Below are 18,931 nucleotides of genomic sequence, written 5' to 3' on the forward strand. Positions count from 1 at the left end.
TGGTCCGTGGCATTTTGGCAGGGCAGGTGAGCCGTCCCGCCGGATGGAGAAGTCGTGCCCTTGTCACGGTGGGGGCGGCAGTTATCACGTCATCGGCAACGGAAGCCCTGGTGAACGATCGCTGTTGTAACTGACGAAAGCACTGTACTGCAGCCGGCAAGCCTACCGGGTTACGGTCTCGCCGATCCAGCGTCAGTGGAAGTTGGATCGCACAGCAAAACTCGTCACATGCTTCGTATACTCCCTCGGAAAAAAGGCCGCCGCACCACCCCGTCAATCCCCCCCCCCCCTCCCTTCCCACGGTTATTAAATCCGTGCTTGGTGACCCTAATCTGGGCTGTAAACAGGGTTTCTGATTGGGCCCATAAAAATATATTTCTTACCAAACAGCCGTATACAAACATTTGCGTACAGGCCAGCATGTATTTGCTTAAGCGTCACGCATATTGATTGTTACATGCTGATCTAAGAAGTGAGCAGTCATTGGCTGTGTTCCACCTACTCTCAGTACCATACTTAAACATGCACCTGATCCTAAGCCGGCCGCATGTGTTGGTGGTGTGGATTATGCACGATGTCTACTTGCATCCGACTTTCGCAATCACCGGAGTTGCATACCCAGTTCATGGCATCGTACGTAAAGCTCTAAATTCCTCTGCAAGTTTCACACGTCTGATTGCCCAACCACTCAGTACTGCTGAGCTTTCCACAGTTCACTCTGAAACCCATAAACAACGCATTGCTGAGCCTTCCAGAGGTCACTCTGAAACCCACAAAAAATGCACTGCTGAGCTTCCCAGAGGTCACTTTGAAACCCACAAACAAAGCACTGCTGAGCTTTCCAGAGGTCACTCTGAAACCCACAAACAACGCTGGCTATGGTTATCCCCAGGAAACGTTTATTACTGACTAGCTAAGCTCACGCACACGCTGAATCCATCCCCTGCCGAGGGGCAGGTGGTGTTCTTCGCGTTGCTCATATAAAACCATGGACATGGAGTGCTTTCATCCGACATGCCTTCACCTTTGGGAATCGGTAACTTCAGTGACTGACGCACTAGGCTATTAAGAAGTCTGGTTATGATGTCCCTCCCACGCAGGCTGTTTGTCAGCGCTAGTAATTTCATGACAAATACAATACTTTGCTAAATAACGATTATTCATTTTAGTTGTTCAATAGTTAAACACCTGTTTTTATACAAGAACAGACCTACAAGAAAGCGCAACAGTTGAAGTCTTTATCAGATAGATCCTGCTGGATAAGCTCTTCATGGGAATAAAAGATAAGTACGATAAGGGTGGAGCTGAATTACGGACTGTCGGATGGGCTTGTGTTGCTGAATACAAGGTGTGTTTGTCATGTTACTTGTACACATTCTGCACGAATATATATATATATATATATATATATATATATATATATATATGGGAAAAGAATAGAAAAATGAATTTGAAAACCCGTAGTTGTACGTAATTCGTGCAGAAGGTCTCAGTGACACATCGAGATTTTCGCGCAGTAAGGGAAAAATCGGGACATTCTTAGTCAAGGGATCGGCTCTCTACCGCTATAGCGGGTCTTTTTAAATTGGGAGGATCATTTTAGGGTAGCGATCCTATTTGATGCTTTGAAAGCCTGTCTTTATGCATCACAATCCATAGGGGTGTCTGAAACTGCCAAAAGTAGTGGCGCCGTCAGCCCCGCCCTCATGTGATCCCGGGGGTGGGGGAGGAGTTGGGCATCGTCCCAAAAGCTCCCTTTTGGCTGCGGTACTAAAGGTTCACATCTGATCTCCCCGGTTGCTAAAGCTGCTCTGCGTCGGCATGCTTTGCATACCTATGTGGGTTATAAGAGCCTGCTCGAATCCGGTATGCCTTGGGAGGATTTTTTGCACTGGTACAGAATGATGAATGTCACTAGCATTCGTATAATAATCCCCGTGTCTTGTTTGTATACAAAAATAAGTATGTCACCTTTGCAGCATGTTGCAAAACCGTTCTCTGGTGAACACTCAGGACCGGACAATCAATTTTGCTAAGCACTGGGAAGTGGTAGCTGTGTCACCAATAAACCATAATCTGCGAATTAATTTTAAAATGGTCAACATTCCAGACAGCACCAGACGTCTTCCTTATTTAAGTAGCTCCCCAGCCCCCCCCCCCCGGGTGTATCCCGTGCATGAAAAATATTGGCCCACGTGAAAGGCGATATTTTCCAGATGGAACTAGCGGCCGTTTCGGGCCCTTGCTGAACTTTACACAGTAGGTAGATCGCGGTGGAACGCCGCTAGTATACCTGGTCTGTTTCTGTTCTGTTTTCCGTTTCGTTCTTATGTTTCTCTGATTATTAACAGCAAATCCTAATCCCGGTTGGACTTTTGCACATCAAACCGAGCTCTACTCGTTTTAAGACTGTCATAGGTGCAGCAATGGTGTACCATGCAAATTGACGAATGTTTTTTATTTTGATCGATTGATGCATTCAGAACATTATGCAGCACACATGCTAACAAAAGTTAAGCAATAGAAAAAGTTTTGCTTTCATAGTGATGAGCGTGGAGTCCAAATGGCATCTCTCCCGTCAGAGCGGCTACTTCAGATCGGCATTCTCAGTTACTCAGAAGAATGTCGAGAACGCTGCCATTAACCGTCTAAATCGGAAGCGTATGATCCAGCTGTGGATGAAGTGGATTTCCCTTTCAAAACCCATGTGAGCAGAGCGTAATTCGTTGGTATAAGTGTAAAAGGTTAAGCAGTAGCCAAAAACGCAGACTTTTTCGCGCTAAAAACCTTACTAAGGGCTAAATGAGCAGTTAGAGCATTACGATTAAGAAGAAGCACGACGTGCACATTTCATGGTCATAAACGTAACGTAGATCGTTGGCCGGCAACCGCCCGACCACTTTTTATGAATGTTGAACACGAAGAATAAGGTGAGTTAGGGGAAAGTTGACATAATAAATGACATAAGCAACTCGCATCCTGTGCCATTATCAGGCCCCCCCCCCCCCGAAAAAACAACTCCAAGTGCACAAAACAGCTTGTCGACAAGCGGCGGTGATTGGATTGCATGCACACACACACACATACACACACAAGCCCACACACACACACACACACACACACACACCACACACACACACACACACACACACACACACACACACAACACATACACACACACCGACACACACCACACCACACACACACACACACACACACACACACACACACACACCACACACACACACACACACACACACACACACATTCATATATATATATATATATATATATATATATATAGATATATATATATATATATACTGTATTCATACCATGTGCATGCATGCGTGCAGACATGCCTGTTTTCCACCCAGATTTCATTCCATATGAGCTCTAAGCTTTGATGTTAGTGTTTTCCCGTGCTCGCGCACGCTCCCGGTGCCGCCTGTGTGTGCACTCCTGGCCGTTCTGTTGCTGCTGTGGGCCGCATATGTGCGCGTGCGTGGCCGGCAGCGCCGACAGCCGAACAGTGTCATTATTCCTAAGCACCGCCATCACAGCGTAGTTGGGGCCCATGCGGAGTGCCTGCGCGACAGCCAACGGCACCAACAGCCAATGAAACTGGCCTCAAACCGAGAGGCTTTGATTGTGAGATTGGTTCTGGCCTGAATCAGCCGGCTTGTGCGTGATAAATGGTGATCCACTTCCGGACAGCGAGTGTCGCCGTCAAGTGGCCACAGTCCGAAGACTGGAAAGTGCGCGCGTTGAGCCAAGATGTCTCGAATACGGCAGGGAAAATGTTGTGTACTTAATCGCACTTAAAGTCTGGAAAGTGCTAAAGGAAACGGCTTGCCATTCAATCACACCACCTGTGTGAAGCATGTGACGAATAAATCCAAATAGTTTGATGGAGAGATGACGTGAACAAGGCGACTGTTTGGACAAACTGTCATGTGGTCTATATGCAGCTTGTGTGCCTATCTTGGACACGATATCTATATTGGACACGGTCACCCAAACGGTATCACTGTATCATTCACCGGTCCAAGATGCTCCGAAGGCAAAATGAAATTGCTGTAACTGTTCTGTGGCTTGAAGTACAAAAATTGCAGTCAGTTCCCTTCATATATGTTATTTTGTCTCGTTCATTCTCATTTATCAGTTACCTTCCTCGCCCTGTCTGATCATAAAATGTTGTGCGACGGGGGGTGGGGAAGTGAGGTAATAAAAAGCATAAATATTACCGCCATGCAAATGATACGGAACCCGCAGGGCCAGGTGTCACTGATAATGTATTAACTGGATGTTAAGAATGTGATGCGATTTTATTTCCCAACGAAAGAAGAATTGGCGCCAAGTAAAACACCGGAAGCGTGCTATTGGTTTTAACAAAATTACCGCATATTTTAGTGCCACCACCCAGTAGCTTGTTTTGCCACTCAACCACATTTGCGAATAAGAGCACCTGCGCGGCGTGCAATGAGTGACGTCGCACAACGCGTGAGTGCTATCGATACACCATGGAGCCAAACATCTTTGGGAACCCGAGAGAACGGGCTTTACGAATGCAATGTAACGTCCGTATTTTATGAGAGTTTAGGACGGAAAGGGTACCATGTATGTCACTCTCGAGCGCTGTAATTCCCAAATCACATTGCTTGGAAATCAATTTTGAGCTAAGTCACGGTTACTCAATCTATGCCCTAGCCATGTCTGACAATTTCAAGTGACGAAATTGACGAATTGGGAACGTGTAACGTTTTTGGTAATTTTATATGAAAGTATTAAAACCACAAATATTTTGGATGTAAATTGGTCGGTAAATTGTACTACACGCCTTTGTAACGTTCACGAGCCAATCTATTTTGTTCTAGCCTGTAGCTGGTTGCATTCGTGACAAGTTTCGCAAGCGTAGCACCGGCCATTTCAAGGTAAACTACTAGCCCACCTATTGAAAGAACGGTATTAATATCGCAATTTTGATCCGTGGACGGAACATTCACCTGCGCCTTTCAGTTGGCTTTACGTCTTTCTCTGCTCTGGTTTCCTCTGCAGCTGATCCTCAAAGCAAACCAACGCGGCCGGAACCATAGCTGGCGTCCGAGCTCGCCACGGCGATGTGTTATACGATCGCCCGCTCCGTCCTTCGTCAAATTTTGCCCGTCTCAGTTCGACGCCGGGCGTTAAGATCTTGGCCTGGCTTTTGATCGCGTTACGCAGGTCTTTGATTCTCTTTGCAATTATCACATATTATGTCCGCCGTGGCAAGTGCATGGGGGAGGATGTAGTTTGTTAGTTTTGCAATTTTACGGAAAAATATGATTGCTCTGAAAGTTTGCATGTGACTGCTGTCAAATTCAGACGGCTGTACTTCTAGTTAAAAATTGGTTGAAATGTGAGTCTTGATGTGTTCAATAAGTAAGTTGAAAGTTTTTACTTAGCAAATTATCGGCCTTCACTGTACCAGGAGGTACTGGGTAGACCTTTCGGTGTAGCTATCTGCGTTTCAGACAGCCACAGCTGCAGTGCTGTGCACTGAATGTCATCCGACTAGAGAGTCTGGATGGCTGGAATGCTTGTGATGTTCGTGGAATTCTCGTGATTCTTGAAACTCGTTTTAAGTAATATTTCAAGTTATACCCCGTGTGCGTCCTGGTAACCCTCTGGGTTAGCCGCTCGTCTTTCGTGCAGCTCTACGCATATTGCCGTTAATCGGGTGGCAGGATAACGGAGCCAGAATTGCTTATTAACATGCGCTCGGGTAGGAGAGGCCAAATTGACCACTCCCCTCGAGAGTTCTTGCGGAATGATTTCCGAATGGCGCGGCGCAGTCGCGCCCAAATTTTGCCGAGCTGTAGAAAATTGAATAGCAGGTCTTTTGGGACAACAAACTTATACACACCTTGTAAGGCTACTGACCTGCGGCAGGTCGAAGTCAAGCAATGGATTCTGCGAAATAATTCCTAGGGGATCATTCAATCTGATGCACCAACAGGGCGTAAAGTGAAGCAATGCATGCAAGATAGTTTCTGAGGCAACACACCATTTGGATTAACACATTAAATTGACCTAAGATCAGGTATGAATGTCAGACCAAAGTCAAAACAAATGGCTTCAAAACCTTATAGATTTTTGTATATAGTAGTTTCTGATGTTCATTTTAAATTATTGATGGCGGAAACCGTATTAAACAGCTTTCATTAACTCTTTAAACGTGAGAATGGGTCACTGACCTCAAATGACCCAGGTCAACATTTTGTTGTTAAGGAATATAGCGCCTAGCATAATTTTTGACGCTTGTTCAAATACAAAACAAAAACAGTGCTGTAGGATTTTGGCCACCATGACCTTCTGAAGGTCAAACAAGGGCACTGACCTTAAATGGGCACCGGTGACCTTTTGCTAAGGACAGGCATCTAAGCTCGCCGTGGCAGCATGAGAAGGTCTGGGAGCACTGAGGACGACAATCTAGAGTTTGACCTTGTTTAACGTCGTTTGACCCAAAGCCATCAACTAAGAACCTCAAATTTTGACACGAGTTCACGAACTGGCCAATACACCCCGTGAATTTGTTGCCTAGATCTTTTACTTTTGGGGGTCTCAGCGAGTCAAATTACCCCCCCCCCCCCCCAAACGAAGGGCATTCAATCGGCCACCCGGGTGCGTGTCAAATAGCAGTGTTTGTACAGATTCGAATTATTTTCCCTATCTTGCGCGTCTTAGCTTTAACGGTATATTTGTCTGAACCTTGCTCACTAGTGCTAATGAGCACGGCTTGGAAACGTCGAGTTTTCTCAATACCACCAACGCTTCCTTGAGACGTTCTCTGACCAGCATCTGCTAAAAATGTCTGATAAAATATTGGAGGTCAATTTATTCAGCGTAATAACTGTCAATTGATAGTTAAGAAAACTAAGAGCTGAGGGTCTTTATTGCCAAAATCAAGTGTACCATCGCGTACTGGGCCAGAGCTTCCTACAACAGACATTCACTCAACGGGGCCGGTCAAATGATGCATTCAATATGCATTCATTATGCATTCAATTGTGGCGCACGATTACATGAAACCCGGGAGCATGATAACCTAAGTAAAGCAAGCAGAGTGCGACGGCACCCTCCCCTGGTGTTTAGCCAGTAAACGAGGCGGAGCAGTGAAATAATAACCGGTGAATTGCTTGTCATTGAAGGAAACAGGTAGTGCCAGATGTAAGTCTTTAAGGAAATTGGTGACTTCATGTGTGACGACAACGACACGAGCTTGAAGAATAAATGTAACATTTACGTTCAAGCAACCACAGCGGAGACACTGAGTAGGTAGAGACATTTAATGAAACTAGATAATCATATAAAGCATTATCAAGCCAACAGCAAACCCACCGCCACTTCCAGTGATCTGTCAAGATGCCCGGTAGGCTCTTTTGAAGTTATTAGCTGTAAGGGAGCGAGATGGCCGGGCCGGGCTCGTGCCGCTCGAACTGAGAGCTGTCCCATCTTTCAGGTCAGACTCGTTCAGGTCAAACTCGTTCAGGTCAGGCTCGTTCAAGTCGGGCTCGTTCAGGTCAGGCTCGTTCAAGTCAGACTCGTTCAAGTCAGACTCGTTCAGGGAGGACTTGTTCAGTTCAAACTCGTTCAGGTCAGGTTCGTTCAAGTCAGACCCGTTCAGGTCAGGCTCGTTCAGTTCAGACTCGTTGGACCCCGAGGCCTTGCTTGCAGTTATTGGACGTCTGGTCGTGTGAAACGTAATTTTAGGTGAACCCTGGCGTGGTATTCAGTGCGGACTAAAAAAAGACGGTTCTTTTTATTTTTCTCTGTTCCCGGCCTCTGGTCACAGAATGTTTAACATGAGTTAACACCTATAGAACTGCCCACCGCAACTGATAACATTAAGAAAGTGCCGCTTCCATATGAGCAGGGGGAACGAACCCTTGTCAGCAGCATTACGCATAGATGTTATGGAACGGGTATAAGCCTAGAAACTTTAGGCACACCGCATCGCATAATTTCGCCTCTTCTAAGCGTATGGAGGTTTCAGTCTCTGCACACCAGTTACGTCATGATTGACAAACAAATTTACAAAGCACAGACGTTACCACGGTACGGCATCACATCCGTGATAACAGTTGTAAGCCATGCTGAGCATGTTCAATTTCAGAATTCGATTCGGAGGGTGATGATAAAAAGTAAAGGCAAATTAACATGTCGGTCAAAAACACCTGAGCGTACTATTTTTCTTCAAGCGCCTTCTGTGATGCAAAATGGTTAAAAATAGCTATTGTTCCTCGCGTTATTCGATTGCGTTGTAAGATATCTTGCACTATTGAAAGGTGACGGTAAAGTGAACATCTTAGGCGGTCTATGTCATAAACCCCGATACAGCTGAAAGATGTCAATCAGCGACTCAGACCACCATTTTAAAAATTATATCTTTATTTTTATATTCACCAGCGCAACCGGGTAGTTCGTCTGTTCGCTAAACACATGATTGCTTATTTATTTTTTTCCATTCGGTGGCTCGTTCAGTGCAGGCTGGCAACTAACGTGATACCCGACATGAGAAGTACACAGGTGCCTGGATTTCGTGGGTCGATTTTGGTCTCGTAGAAGCATTCCATCACTGATATCCAAGTAAGTGATGATCATCTTTCGGAAGTACTCGTCAAACACATGCGGCAAGTTGGGGGCCATGACCTGCTGCACACATGTAGGATCGTATGAGCGAACTCAGGGGCGTGCGTTTGGGCGTTGCCATTGACCTCCCTGAGGCGTCATCTTCCCTGGGTCATGTGTCCCAAGAATGAGGGGCGGCCTGTACCCTGGCACTGGAGCCGAAGGTCCACTGAGAAAGTTGACGCCAGGGGCTCACAATCTGCAATGAGGTCATGGCTTTCTTGGAGTGTCCTTTGCGCGTCCGGTGTTCCCAGTATCACCGTCAGCGTTAAGGGTTTTCCTCCACCATGCCTTGTCTCGTCAAAAGATAACTGAACAGTGCTCGTCGTAGAGTTGTCATCAGAATTACAAAAAAAACGTTACAATGGCTTAAAGCAGTGTCCTCGCGACACGTTCCCATTTCAAATGGGCTACGGAAAATGACCGTGTGACCACCTGCACGCCATCTGTTGCTTGGGCTTTGAAGCGTGCGTTTCACCTCAAAGGCTATAGGTGTAGGCAAGCGCGGTGAAGTGCCACTGGGTTTTTCCATCATGAGCGACCACTTGGCCATGCGTGAAGATAAACGAGGATTAAAACCTTCGAATGCAGTACAGGTCCTACTTAAAATTCCCACACAGCTTATTTTCCACACAAATAGCAAGAGCCAACTTGTTGAAAGAGATCATCCAGACGCTTTGTGGGTCGGAAGTATATAACAAGAGCTATCATCCAGATACTATTTATGTAGCATTTAGGTAGTTTGCAATCCAAAAACCTTGCTTTATCCAGTCACAGAGCAACTTGACGAGCCTCTCCCTAGGAGCACATCTAGATCAATTGGGAGCATGAGGCGACGCTGTTACATAGAAAGAGATTATGGACGTTATTGATTCCACTGGACGTGAAGGGGCGGGGATGGATGCATGCCCTGCCATCTAAACAAGAACAGTTCGCCAGCGGTTTTGCACAGAAGAATGGCCCAGTACAGGTATCCCCACCCCCACGTACACACATACCTAATCATCAGCCAGGACCTACACCGTTGGCCATAGTCACGGCACTAATCATCACAGCAAGAATCAAAGCCCCGTTAGGTAGCCCAATAACTGATGGCAGTCTGTCCGATTCCTTCCGACCTCCTTTATGTTTTCGACCGCCGTGCTACATGCAGGAGTCGTGACCATGCGGCTCCCAGTCTGCAGAATCCACGCTTGGGACCGCCACCATCGCACCAGCAGATGGCGCGGGTGTAGGGTCAGCGATGAAGCCTCCGACTCCGTAAGCGCATCTAACGAAAGCCTCCAGTTGTGTGTAAATGAGACGTGCTGCACATCAGTTGAAATAGCAGCACACGTCTTTGGTTACTTGAAATGAGTGCATTAAATACCATTTATCTGTTATTGAGCAAGGCAATGTATAGAAATTGAAATGTACCTACAATACATGCATTTCAAGAAAATAATTGTTAACTGGAGCCTCGAAACTCGACAATAGATGGCAGTACAAAGCATGTGTGTGTTAACGGCTTTGTGTGTGTTAAGTTCAGGTGATAGAAGTTTGCTTGCAGTGAACGTACAAGAGCGTTCTGGAAAATTGAACGGCTACATATACTTTCGGCGCCTTTTGCGATGACAGCGGTGCTGATCGTTAAGGCTAGATGACCCCGGCTTCATCTCCAGTGCCTTGGCCGCCTCGAGACCTCGGGGGTTTCACGAAAGGCGACTGTCTCAAAACCCCTCGCCAAACCGTAGGCGTAGGAGCGTTTCAAAAAGTGGGGGAGGGGCCAGGCTCAGAGCAAACTTCAGGTAGTTTTTCTGGAAAACAAGCCCCATCACCTGGAGAGAGGAGGGAGAGAGAGGTAGAGATGGGGGTCGTTATCGCTCTTTATACAAATGTCATGGCTGCGGCGATACATATGCATCTAGAGCCATTTTCACTGGTGCACAATCCAGCCTATTCGACTCATCTGTGTCATTCGGCAATTAAGGCTATTCAGTTTCGCAAGATTAATCGTTCATTTCAATTTTGTCTTTCCTGGGGAGGCGAAATTCCACGAGAGGGTAAGCATTTTGGGTCATTGAGGAGGCATCTATCTCCACAAGATAGATGCCAAAATGCGGCCCTGAACATAGGCTGGTGAGAATTTCGAAAGTGAATCGACGGCTCACGGTGCGACGGCTTTTCATGCGACTTCATTTCGCCGGCTGTTTTTTCAAGAGATAAGACTTGCCGCAGCGTTTTCGGTGGAAATTAATTCGGAAGCTTGAAAGTGCCAACAACAATGTGACAAAAGCCATAAACTGAAAATTATCCTTAAAAACCCAAGCCACAGAATGAAGGTCCTTCTGTCGCATATTCTTTATCTGGGCCCTGTTCCCGTCCGCCGCCGGCGGCCGCCGCCCTGGACCGGCTGTCTCCCGCATGACTGACCGCGAACTGATCATGTGGCTGCTTTGCTGCATATTTCAGCATCAGCATTGCTACTAATTGGTGTATAAAACATATGTTGGACGCCTGCAACATTTATTCGGAATCGCCTTTCACTACACCACACCGCCGCAGGAAAAAGCCTCCAGGAAGCTCCCTGCCTTAGGTATGAATGGGCTCAGTGGACACTGAATTGCCCATCATTCTACGTAAATGACTATCTGCTTTTTTGTGTGGGCAGGGGCAAAGCCGGAGGATTGCCAAGGGGGAACACTGGGTTGACAAGAGCCCCTTTTATGGTGCCCCCCCCAAAAAAAATTATCCCGATATAGCTTACTTGTTAACAAGGAACGCGGTTTTCCTCGATTCATTACTATTTTTACTTGTAACCAGAAAAGAAACTAGAAGCTAACGTGGGTTTAATTTTGTTTATATCTTGAAGCCAATACGCTGCAGAAATCAGGCGTTGAACAATCGCATGGAATCAATGGATCCTTTTTAAACGGATAGAATGCAGAAGCTTTGTCAGATTTTTTATCTGGGTTCTGCAGACGTTAAGGACATCGCGAAGGTACATTGTAGATCGACATGTTTGATTCATATTTGAAGATGAAAATGTGACTGCAGATCGAGTGGTCAACAATGTGTTTTAACAAGACCAGGCCGTGATTGGAAATGCTCAACATTCAGTCGGGATCGACTAGTGATACAATTTATGTAACGTGGTTTTTTTCATGCGCGCTCGCAAATAGCACTAGAAATATCGACACCAGGCGTGGCAGTCTCCATTGTGCGCAGAGCGCTAGCCTAGTGGCTCAATTTTAGCTGTGGCCCATCGGTGGGCGAAAATTATGACGCTTCTGAAAAAATCCACTTTCAACACTTAAGCCGATTAGTGATGAGAATTATGTGACGTAACTTTGAGCATCCACACTTCGCAAATCTTAGAAAAAAAACACCTGGACGCTAGGCGTTGCAGTCTCCGCAGCCCGCACAGCGTCGGCCCTGCAATAACACTGAGTTGTGACCAACTGGTGGACGAAAATGATGACGCTTCTGATAGCAGCTCTTTTGAACACTTCATGACATCAAACATACATTTAAAAGGCAGTCTGGGCTGATATTTCACGTGTGCGATTTTTAGATGGATGAGAAGAACGAATTGGCCCTTAAAGCACCGCGAAGTGGTGCTGGAATCTTGTGGTGGGACTGGAAGAGTAAAGTAGAATCTCTATGTTTTGTGTTTCTGTACTTATTAATTTGTCCAGAAGACAGATAAACACGACGCGCACGGTCTGGTGGCACTTGCAGTGGCCGACGCCGTTCGGTTTTACCGAAGCTGCAACCCAGGCCATCGCTGTCCCTGCTCTCGAGGTTGCGGGCAGGCATGTTCGAACTTTTGATGTCATTTGTTTCACCAATCCATCATGAAAAATAAACGTTCTCAGGCAAACATGGGATGACCTTGTTCCTTTGTTTCCTTTTTATCTTATTTCGACCCAATCTCTTCAACAGTGATGAGACCCCCACTTTACTCGACAATAATCAGACCCCTTGTTTCCTTCCTGCCAAAGGGACCATTGAGTAGAACACCAGGGGCACATCATTGTTTCCGGTCAATGGCTGGAGGACAATTTTGCCCGACCGTGAAGTGTTTTCTAGCTATCATTCTGGCGACACGGGGCGGGATCTCCTAGTCGATCCGGTGGCCATTGGAAGGATATACCATATCACATTGCTCCCCTCCCTGACACGGGAGGCCTTCTGACCCGTGCAGTTGGCCTCGGATCAGCACATGAACCATTATTGGCGGTTTCAGGAACAGCATCCCTGATCGCTGCAGGCTGTCCACTAATTGTCACATAGACTCTAGATCCACGTTTTTCTGCGTTTTTCGGATACTGAGGATTTACCTGAACGTAGATTGTAGATGAAATGGGGTCTAAAAGCTTGTGTTAGCATGATTAATCCATGTTCATCTTAAAATGTTAGAGATCCAATCGGAATTGATTGCTGATAAAAAACTATGTCCCATGGTTTCGAACATGCGCGCTCGCAAGTCATAGCAACAACAGCCTCGACGCCCGGCGTTGCATTCTCCGCAGGGCTCGCGGCGTCGGCCCTGCGGCTGTGACATTAAGTGATGGCTAATGAGCAAACGGAAACGACGACGCAACTTGCGGGAGATGGCTGGTGAACTAGATTAATCGGCATGTACGTTCAAGGCAGTGCAAAAGTAAGGTTAACACAACCTTCATCTGAAAAGTGGCGCGCCAGTTAACACTGCTGCCCCCCCCCCCCTTGAAAAGTAGGGGCATGGCCTCCCCTGGTCCCTCTGGTCCCACTCCCATGGCTAAAACAAAAGGCTTCTCCCGGCCCTCCCTCAAAACAATACCGAGACCAGCAAATCCGACCAAAGCCAAGCGGTAAAAACATATATGGCGCAATGCCTGTGCCTCTCCATTGACGAAATTTCGTATTGGCCCTTTCGGCGAGGGGCCACTGAAACCTTTCTTTCGTGTATCATGATATACATTTTCTACAGTACCAGCTTCGAGCAGGCGCTTGAAAGGACACCGCGACTTTAGTTTCAAGGGGCACCACAATCTTCTCGTCTTCCATTCTGATGAGATCCCGGATCGGCCCCTTCGGCGGGGGGGGGGGGATACCAAAACCTTCATTTCGAGAGTCATAATCTTTATTTTCAAATGACATCCAGCTGCAGAGGAGCACCACTTAGGGATCCAAACACTCCGTTCTCCCCAGTTTCAAAATGATGGCAAATGCCACGGGGCCCCGAAATAGCCCTCAAATCTTTATTTTCACGATGAGCCAAATTTCAACGGCGTCGCCACAGGGGCACGCAACTCCGACCATTAGGCCACGAGGTTCCCGAAGGCCCCGGGTAGTCTTTGGGTCCCTTGGGGTTGACGATCAAGGGCTCGATTGGAGGGTCCGAAGGGCAGGCCGGAGGTCATGTGAATGCACCGCTGTCGGTATGACAGGGAATGTCTTGTACCGGTCGGAGACCCACTGGGACAGTGACGGCCTCTATTTCAGTCAGCTGACTAAGACCACCAATACCGAGCGGTCGGTTCTGTGCCAGTCTGGGCCTTAGTTGGCCCCTTCCCCAAGCAAGGGCAAGGCCAGGGCCTGCAAATGTCACGTAGAAGGCCTTTCGCGTCGATGGGAGCCCTTTAACAGTGGAGAGCCCTTTATGCTGGTCAGGACCCATAATGCCTGACAGGTGACCTCATGTCAGCAATCAGTCCAAGATCGGCCAGGGGCACATTTGCTGAATAGGGGCAGATGGTATCCAGATGGAAAAGGGGTCTCTTGCGCTGGTCAAAAACATCGTGACAGCGAGAGGAGATATGAGAAAAGACGATGCCAGGGCTCGCATTTACAATTAAATAGTTGAAAGACCTTGTGCCAGCCGGAGGCCTAAGTACTGAACAAAGGAGCTCTCCTTACCAATTCACCTCATCTCACTTTTTCAATGTGTGCGTTTGAGGGGGGGGGGGGGGGGTCGGTGGTGCTGGTGGCTTGGTGTTTAAATGAAAGAAATGTTCTACCTCTCACGATATTAAGTAAATATCAGATGTGACGTAATAAGCTCACTTATATTTACTGCTGTACTTTTTAGGGCAAAAGTTGCTCTAGACAACATAGCTTCTTTGTTCAGTAAATATGTTCCTCAATGTACCATCGCTTGATTGCGTCATCGTACCTTACACAACATTAGTTGGAAAACATGTGACGGCTGTTATATCTGGAACTGTGTTCAGGAACGCCAGATATGAACGGCTCGACAACTGTAGTTTGTTTGTCCTTGATCGCTGCGTGGTTCATGGAATGGCATGATTTAAATGACGTTATCATTGCGTCATGAATGCCTGGTTGACCTTGAAATAGTCCCCACGAAATGGTCTGCGCATCTTCGTGGACAGGTAGCTCCGAAGCTAAAATGGCTTAGGTCTTAAGAACAGAAGAGTTGTGGACTGCACCGAATGATAATGAAGATGGCTATTTCAGTTCAAAACCTTATACAAAGGTGGAATACTCCCTTTAAGGGCGCGTAGGCGTCGAGGCCATTTTGCGCCCACAAAGGTGGAAGCGAGGGGTAGTAATGTTATCTAGCTCTCTCACCATTGTTTTATATTCAAGTTGCATTTAGCCTGCTTGCATTGACAATACATGATGGCTTTTTAGTTTGTCACACCTTCCTCAAAATTTACGGGATAAAACTGCTTCATGTGTTAAATGGCAACATTTTATCCTATCATATACGAAGAATAAAGACATTTAGTGGCAAGTTCTGGGTTACTCTAGTGTCAAAGGCCCCGCTGTCTTCTCATACAGCATTGCCTCTTTTACATGCCTAATCACAGTTCCCTCAGCATACATGGCACGGGCAAAAATACCGTTGTTTCATGTAACTTTCACGAAACTATCGCTACTGTGCTTTCTGGTTGATAATTTTTGGCATTGCTTGAAATGTTGCGAGTTTACCGGCGTTTGCCGAAAGTAACAATTGTTACGCTATTTGCCTGACCGATATATCATTTTTACGCGTTTTCTGAAACATTAGAAAAACATCGCGTGCTTCCGGAAAGGCTCGACTAAACCGAAATAGGTTCAGCACTAACCGAGTCAGTGACCGAGCCAGTATTTTTCAGTGTGCTCTTTCCCATTAGAAATTTGTATTATATATATATATATATATATATATATATATATATATATATATATTCATTTATATTATATCACTCCTCTCTCTCTCCCTCTCTCTCTCCCTCTCTCTCTCCCTCTCTCTCCCTCTCCCTCTCCCTCTCTCTCTCTCTCTCTCTCCCTCTCTCTCTCTCTCTCTTTCTCTCTCTCTTCCTCTCTCTCTAACTTACACTAACTCCTCATGCGTCCACAATGCGGAACTCAACGGTTTCAAATATACGATCTATTTAGAGTTAATCTGCAGCAGTTCCCCGGCACGTTCAAGTATGTGCCGCCAGTCACTGCTGCTAACAACGACAATCAGAAAGCCATGAGTTTGCAGGAGGCATTTCTGAACGGTTCTGGTTTCAGGAACAGTGGTTCACCAGGTCGAGCAGGGGCAGAACAGTGCAGTGTCATGCACGATAAGTGTCACGCAGCGCGTGCACTGCGTTTGTTTAGGTGTCACAGTTCCGCACCCTATAGACGAGCAGACTGGGACAAAAGATGGAGTTTGTCTGTCCTACACCAACAACGTTAGAAGAAAATTGCTGCTCTCCATCGTTGAACGCTGCTTGTGTTGAGCCACGAAGCAAATTTGAGTGTGCCTCAAACTTGCATTAGCCTTCTCATTTTTAGTCTGCTGGCCTATTACTATTTTAGACTACCACTTCACGTATTTCGTCACGGTGTTTTGCCTGGAACTGTGCCGGGAACCTTTTACGCGTCATCCCAATGTATTGACACGGTCATGGCGCATAATCGTGAAGACGCTTTGCCCTCCCGCCAATTGGCATCTGTCATGCAAAATAATCGGCCGCCTGAAGAACCCAATCGCAGTCGCACACTACATGCTGGAGCGGAAAGGCTGAACCACTCGGACAAGACTGCAGGAACCCGTATAAATATAAGCATGTGGTCAATATATAACACAATGAGTGACGGACGAATCCCAAGCCTGCAACAACTGAGAACCACTTGGTCGACGTCTGAGGCCCTTAGTGCAGTTGGTTCTGTCCTACGAGGCAAAGGTTACTGAACAGTATTAGGCATTTAATTGAATATAATACATTTAAATAAACATAAAACAACAACCCAAAACGTTCTCTGCACGCTTTAGTCAACCTTCATTTAGGGTACGTCATCACTTAACTCTGGGAAGTATATATATATATATATATATATATATATATATATAATATATATATAATATATATATATAATATATATATTGACCATAAAAGAGAACGGCATTTTGTGCTTTGAGTGGTTTCTGGTTTTGCGTTTCGATCTTTTAAACGTTACCTTTAGGCATCGTCTGTTAGATTGAAAAATAGTTCACAACGAGACATGTGTCATCTTTTTACATATGCGTGGCTTAACGGATGCAACTGCTGTCCATTCTTGAAAACTATCTCCAGCTTCTGTTTTACTTTTTCATTTCCCGATAAGACGTCGTGGCCAAATAGTGCAATGTGCTGCAGTCTGCAGAGCCCGTAACATCGCAGCATAACACCAAAACATTTGGATGATTGCATAAAACTCGATCAAAGTCAACAAAACACGCCGTTCAAGTAGTTAAAGCATGCAACATGAATGAAAACAACAGAAAAAAACTCAAGCAAACATGGGATGAACGTTGAGATTGAAAAGTGTGACTTGCTCAGTTAAACGTCCGGGAATTTGGCAATTTATTCGGCGATTTTTTTCAGTGACGAATTCTGATTTGTCTAAAACAGGTCTCAAGATCAGTTATGGCACGAGAACATTGAAAAAAGACATTTATGCATCAATATCATGTGACCTTCAGGGCCCAGCTAGATTAAAGGACGGGGAACTCCATATCACCAAAAAAATACCGGCCGATTTTAGATTTGCAGACATGAGAAAATGCCGGTCGAATTCTAATTTTACAATATCAAAATATTCACAGGACCTAGAACTAGTGTCCGAAGTAGTCCTGACCAGTCAAGGCCAAATGACAGGGTCAAACGCGGGCGGAAAAGCGAATAACTCCATATGAGCATAAAACACCGGTCGATTTTAAGCTTTTCATTACCAGAATACCTACCACAGAAAGAAATAGCGTCCGTCAAAAAGTTCTGACTACTCAAGGTCAGGTCGCGATTCAAGGTCAAACTATATATATATATATATATATATATATATATATATATATATATAGATAGATAGATGGATAGATAGATAGATAGATAGATACATAGAATATTCACCACAGAAAGAACTAGCGTCCGCCAAAAAGTCCTGACCTCTCAGGGTCACTCCTCAAGGTCAAACGCGGACACAAAGCACGGGAACCCAACAGCATGAAAAATCACTTGTCGATTTAGCTTTGCAAGCATCAACATATATTTTAGTTTGTACTTTTTTGCTTCTTGCCGGACGCTAGTAGTTGCGCTTGTTCATGTGGTGATGCTCGCCAATTTAAAATCCGCCGATAATTTTTCAAAATAAGATGTAGTCTCCGTCCTTCTGAGTCCCAATTTGGACTTGAAGGATGACCTTGAGAGTTCAGGACTTTGTTCCGGATGCTAGGTTTCTCTATGGTGGTGCTGGTAAATCTAAAATCGGTCAGGAATTTTTGGGTGATGTGTAGCTCCCTGTCCTTTGAGGCCGCATTTGACTTTGAAGGGTAGCTTTTAGAGGGCAGGACCTTTAGGACGGGTGCTATTTCTCTTGCTTGTCAATGTTTTGATGTTTACAAACTTAAAATCTGCCGGCCACTTTTGTGGTGATATGGAGTTCCCTGTCCTGTGACCTCGCTTTGGACCTTAAATGTCACACGTTATTGCAAAATCAACGTCATTCTCGATATTTCCATGCCATAACTGTCCTTGAGACTTGTTTTTAGATAAATCGGAGCTAAATGAAAGAAAGAATCGCGGGGAAAAATTGTGAACACTCAATTGGACATGACAACGCAGGTTTGGTTTATGTTTTGCCAGACTGTAAAGCAATAACCCGGGCTTTCTTTAGAATTGAGATAACATGAGCTTCTCTTTATAATTCCTACGTGTACTTGGGTTCCAGAAAGTTAGGGGCTAAGCTCGCCGTTGGGTTGGGACAAACTGGACATTTGAGAGGGGCAGTGTTCCGCCAAAAATGATAAAATTGGACACCC

The 18,931-nt window shown here is 45.8% G+C and overlaps 1 protein-coding gene across 1 annotated transcript in view; it reads right to left on the reverse strand.

Moving 5' to 3' along the window:
• The window catches only part of LOC119099959 (menin-like), a 9,054-nt gene extending 7,072 nt beyond the window's left edge, over positions 1-1,982 (reverse strand). The window contains 1 exon segment of the mRNA XM_037223066.1: positions 1,972-1,982. Within this exon segment, the coding sequence (XP_037078961.1) occupies positions 1,972-1,982 (11 nt within the window).
• Positions 1,983-18,931: the final 16,949 nt, after the last annotated feature.

This window comes from Pollicipes pollicipes, unplaced genomic scaffold (genome assembly GCF_011947565.3).
Source record: "Pollicipes pollicipes isolate AB1234 unplaced genomic scaffold, Ppol_2.1 Scaffold_2555;HRSCAF=2994_pilon_pilon_pilon, whole genome shotgun sequence".
In the NCBI taxonomy this organism is placed as follows: domain Eukaryota; kingdom Metazoa; phylum Arthropoda; class Thecostraca; order Pollicipedomorpha; family Pollicipedidae; genus Pollicipes; species Pollicipes pollicipes.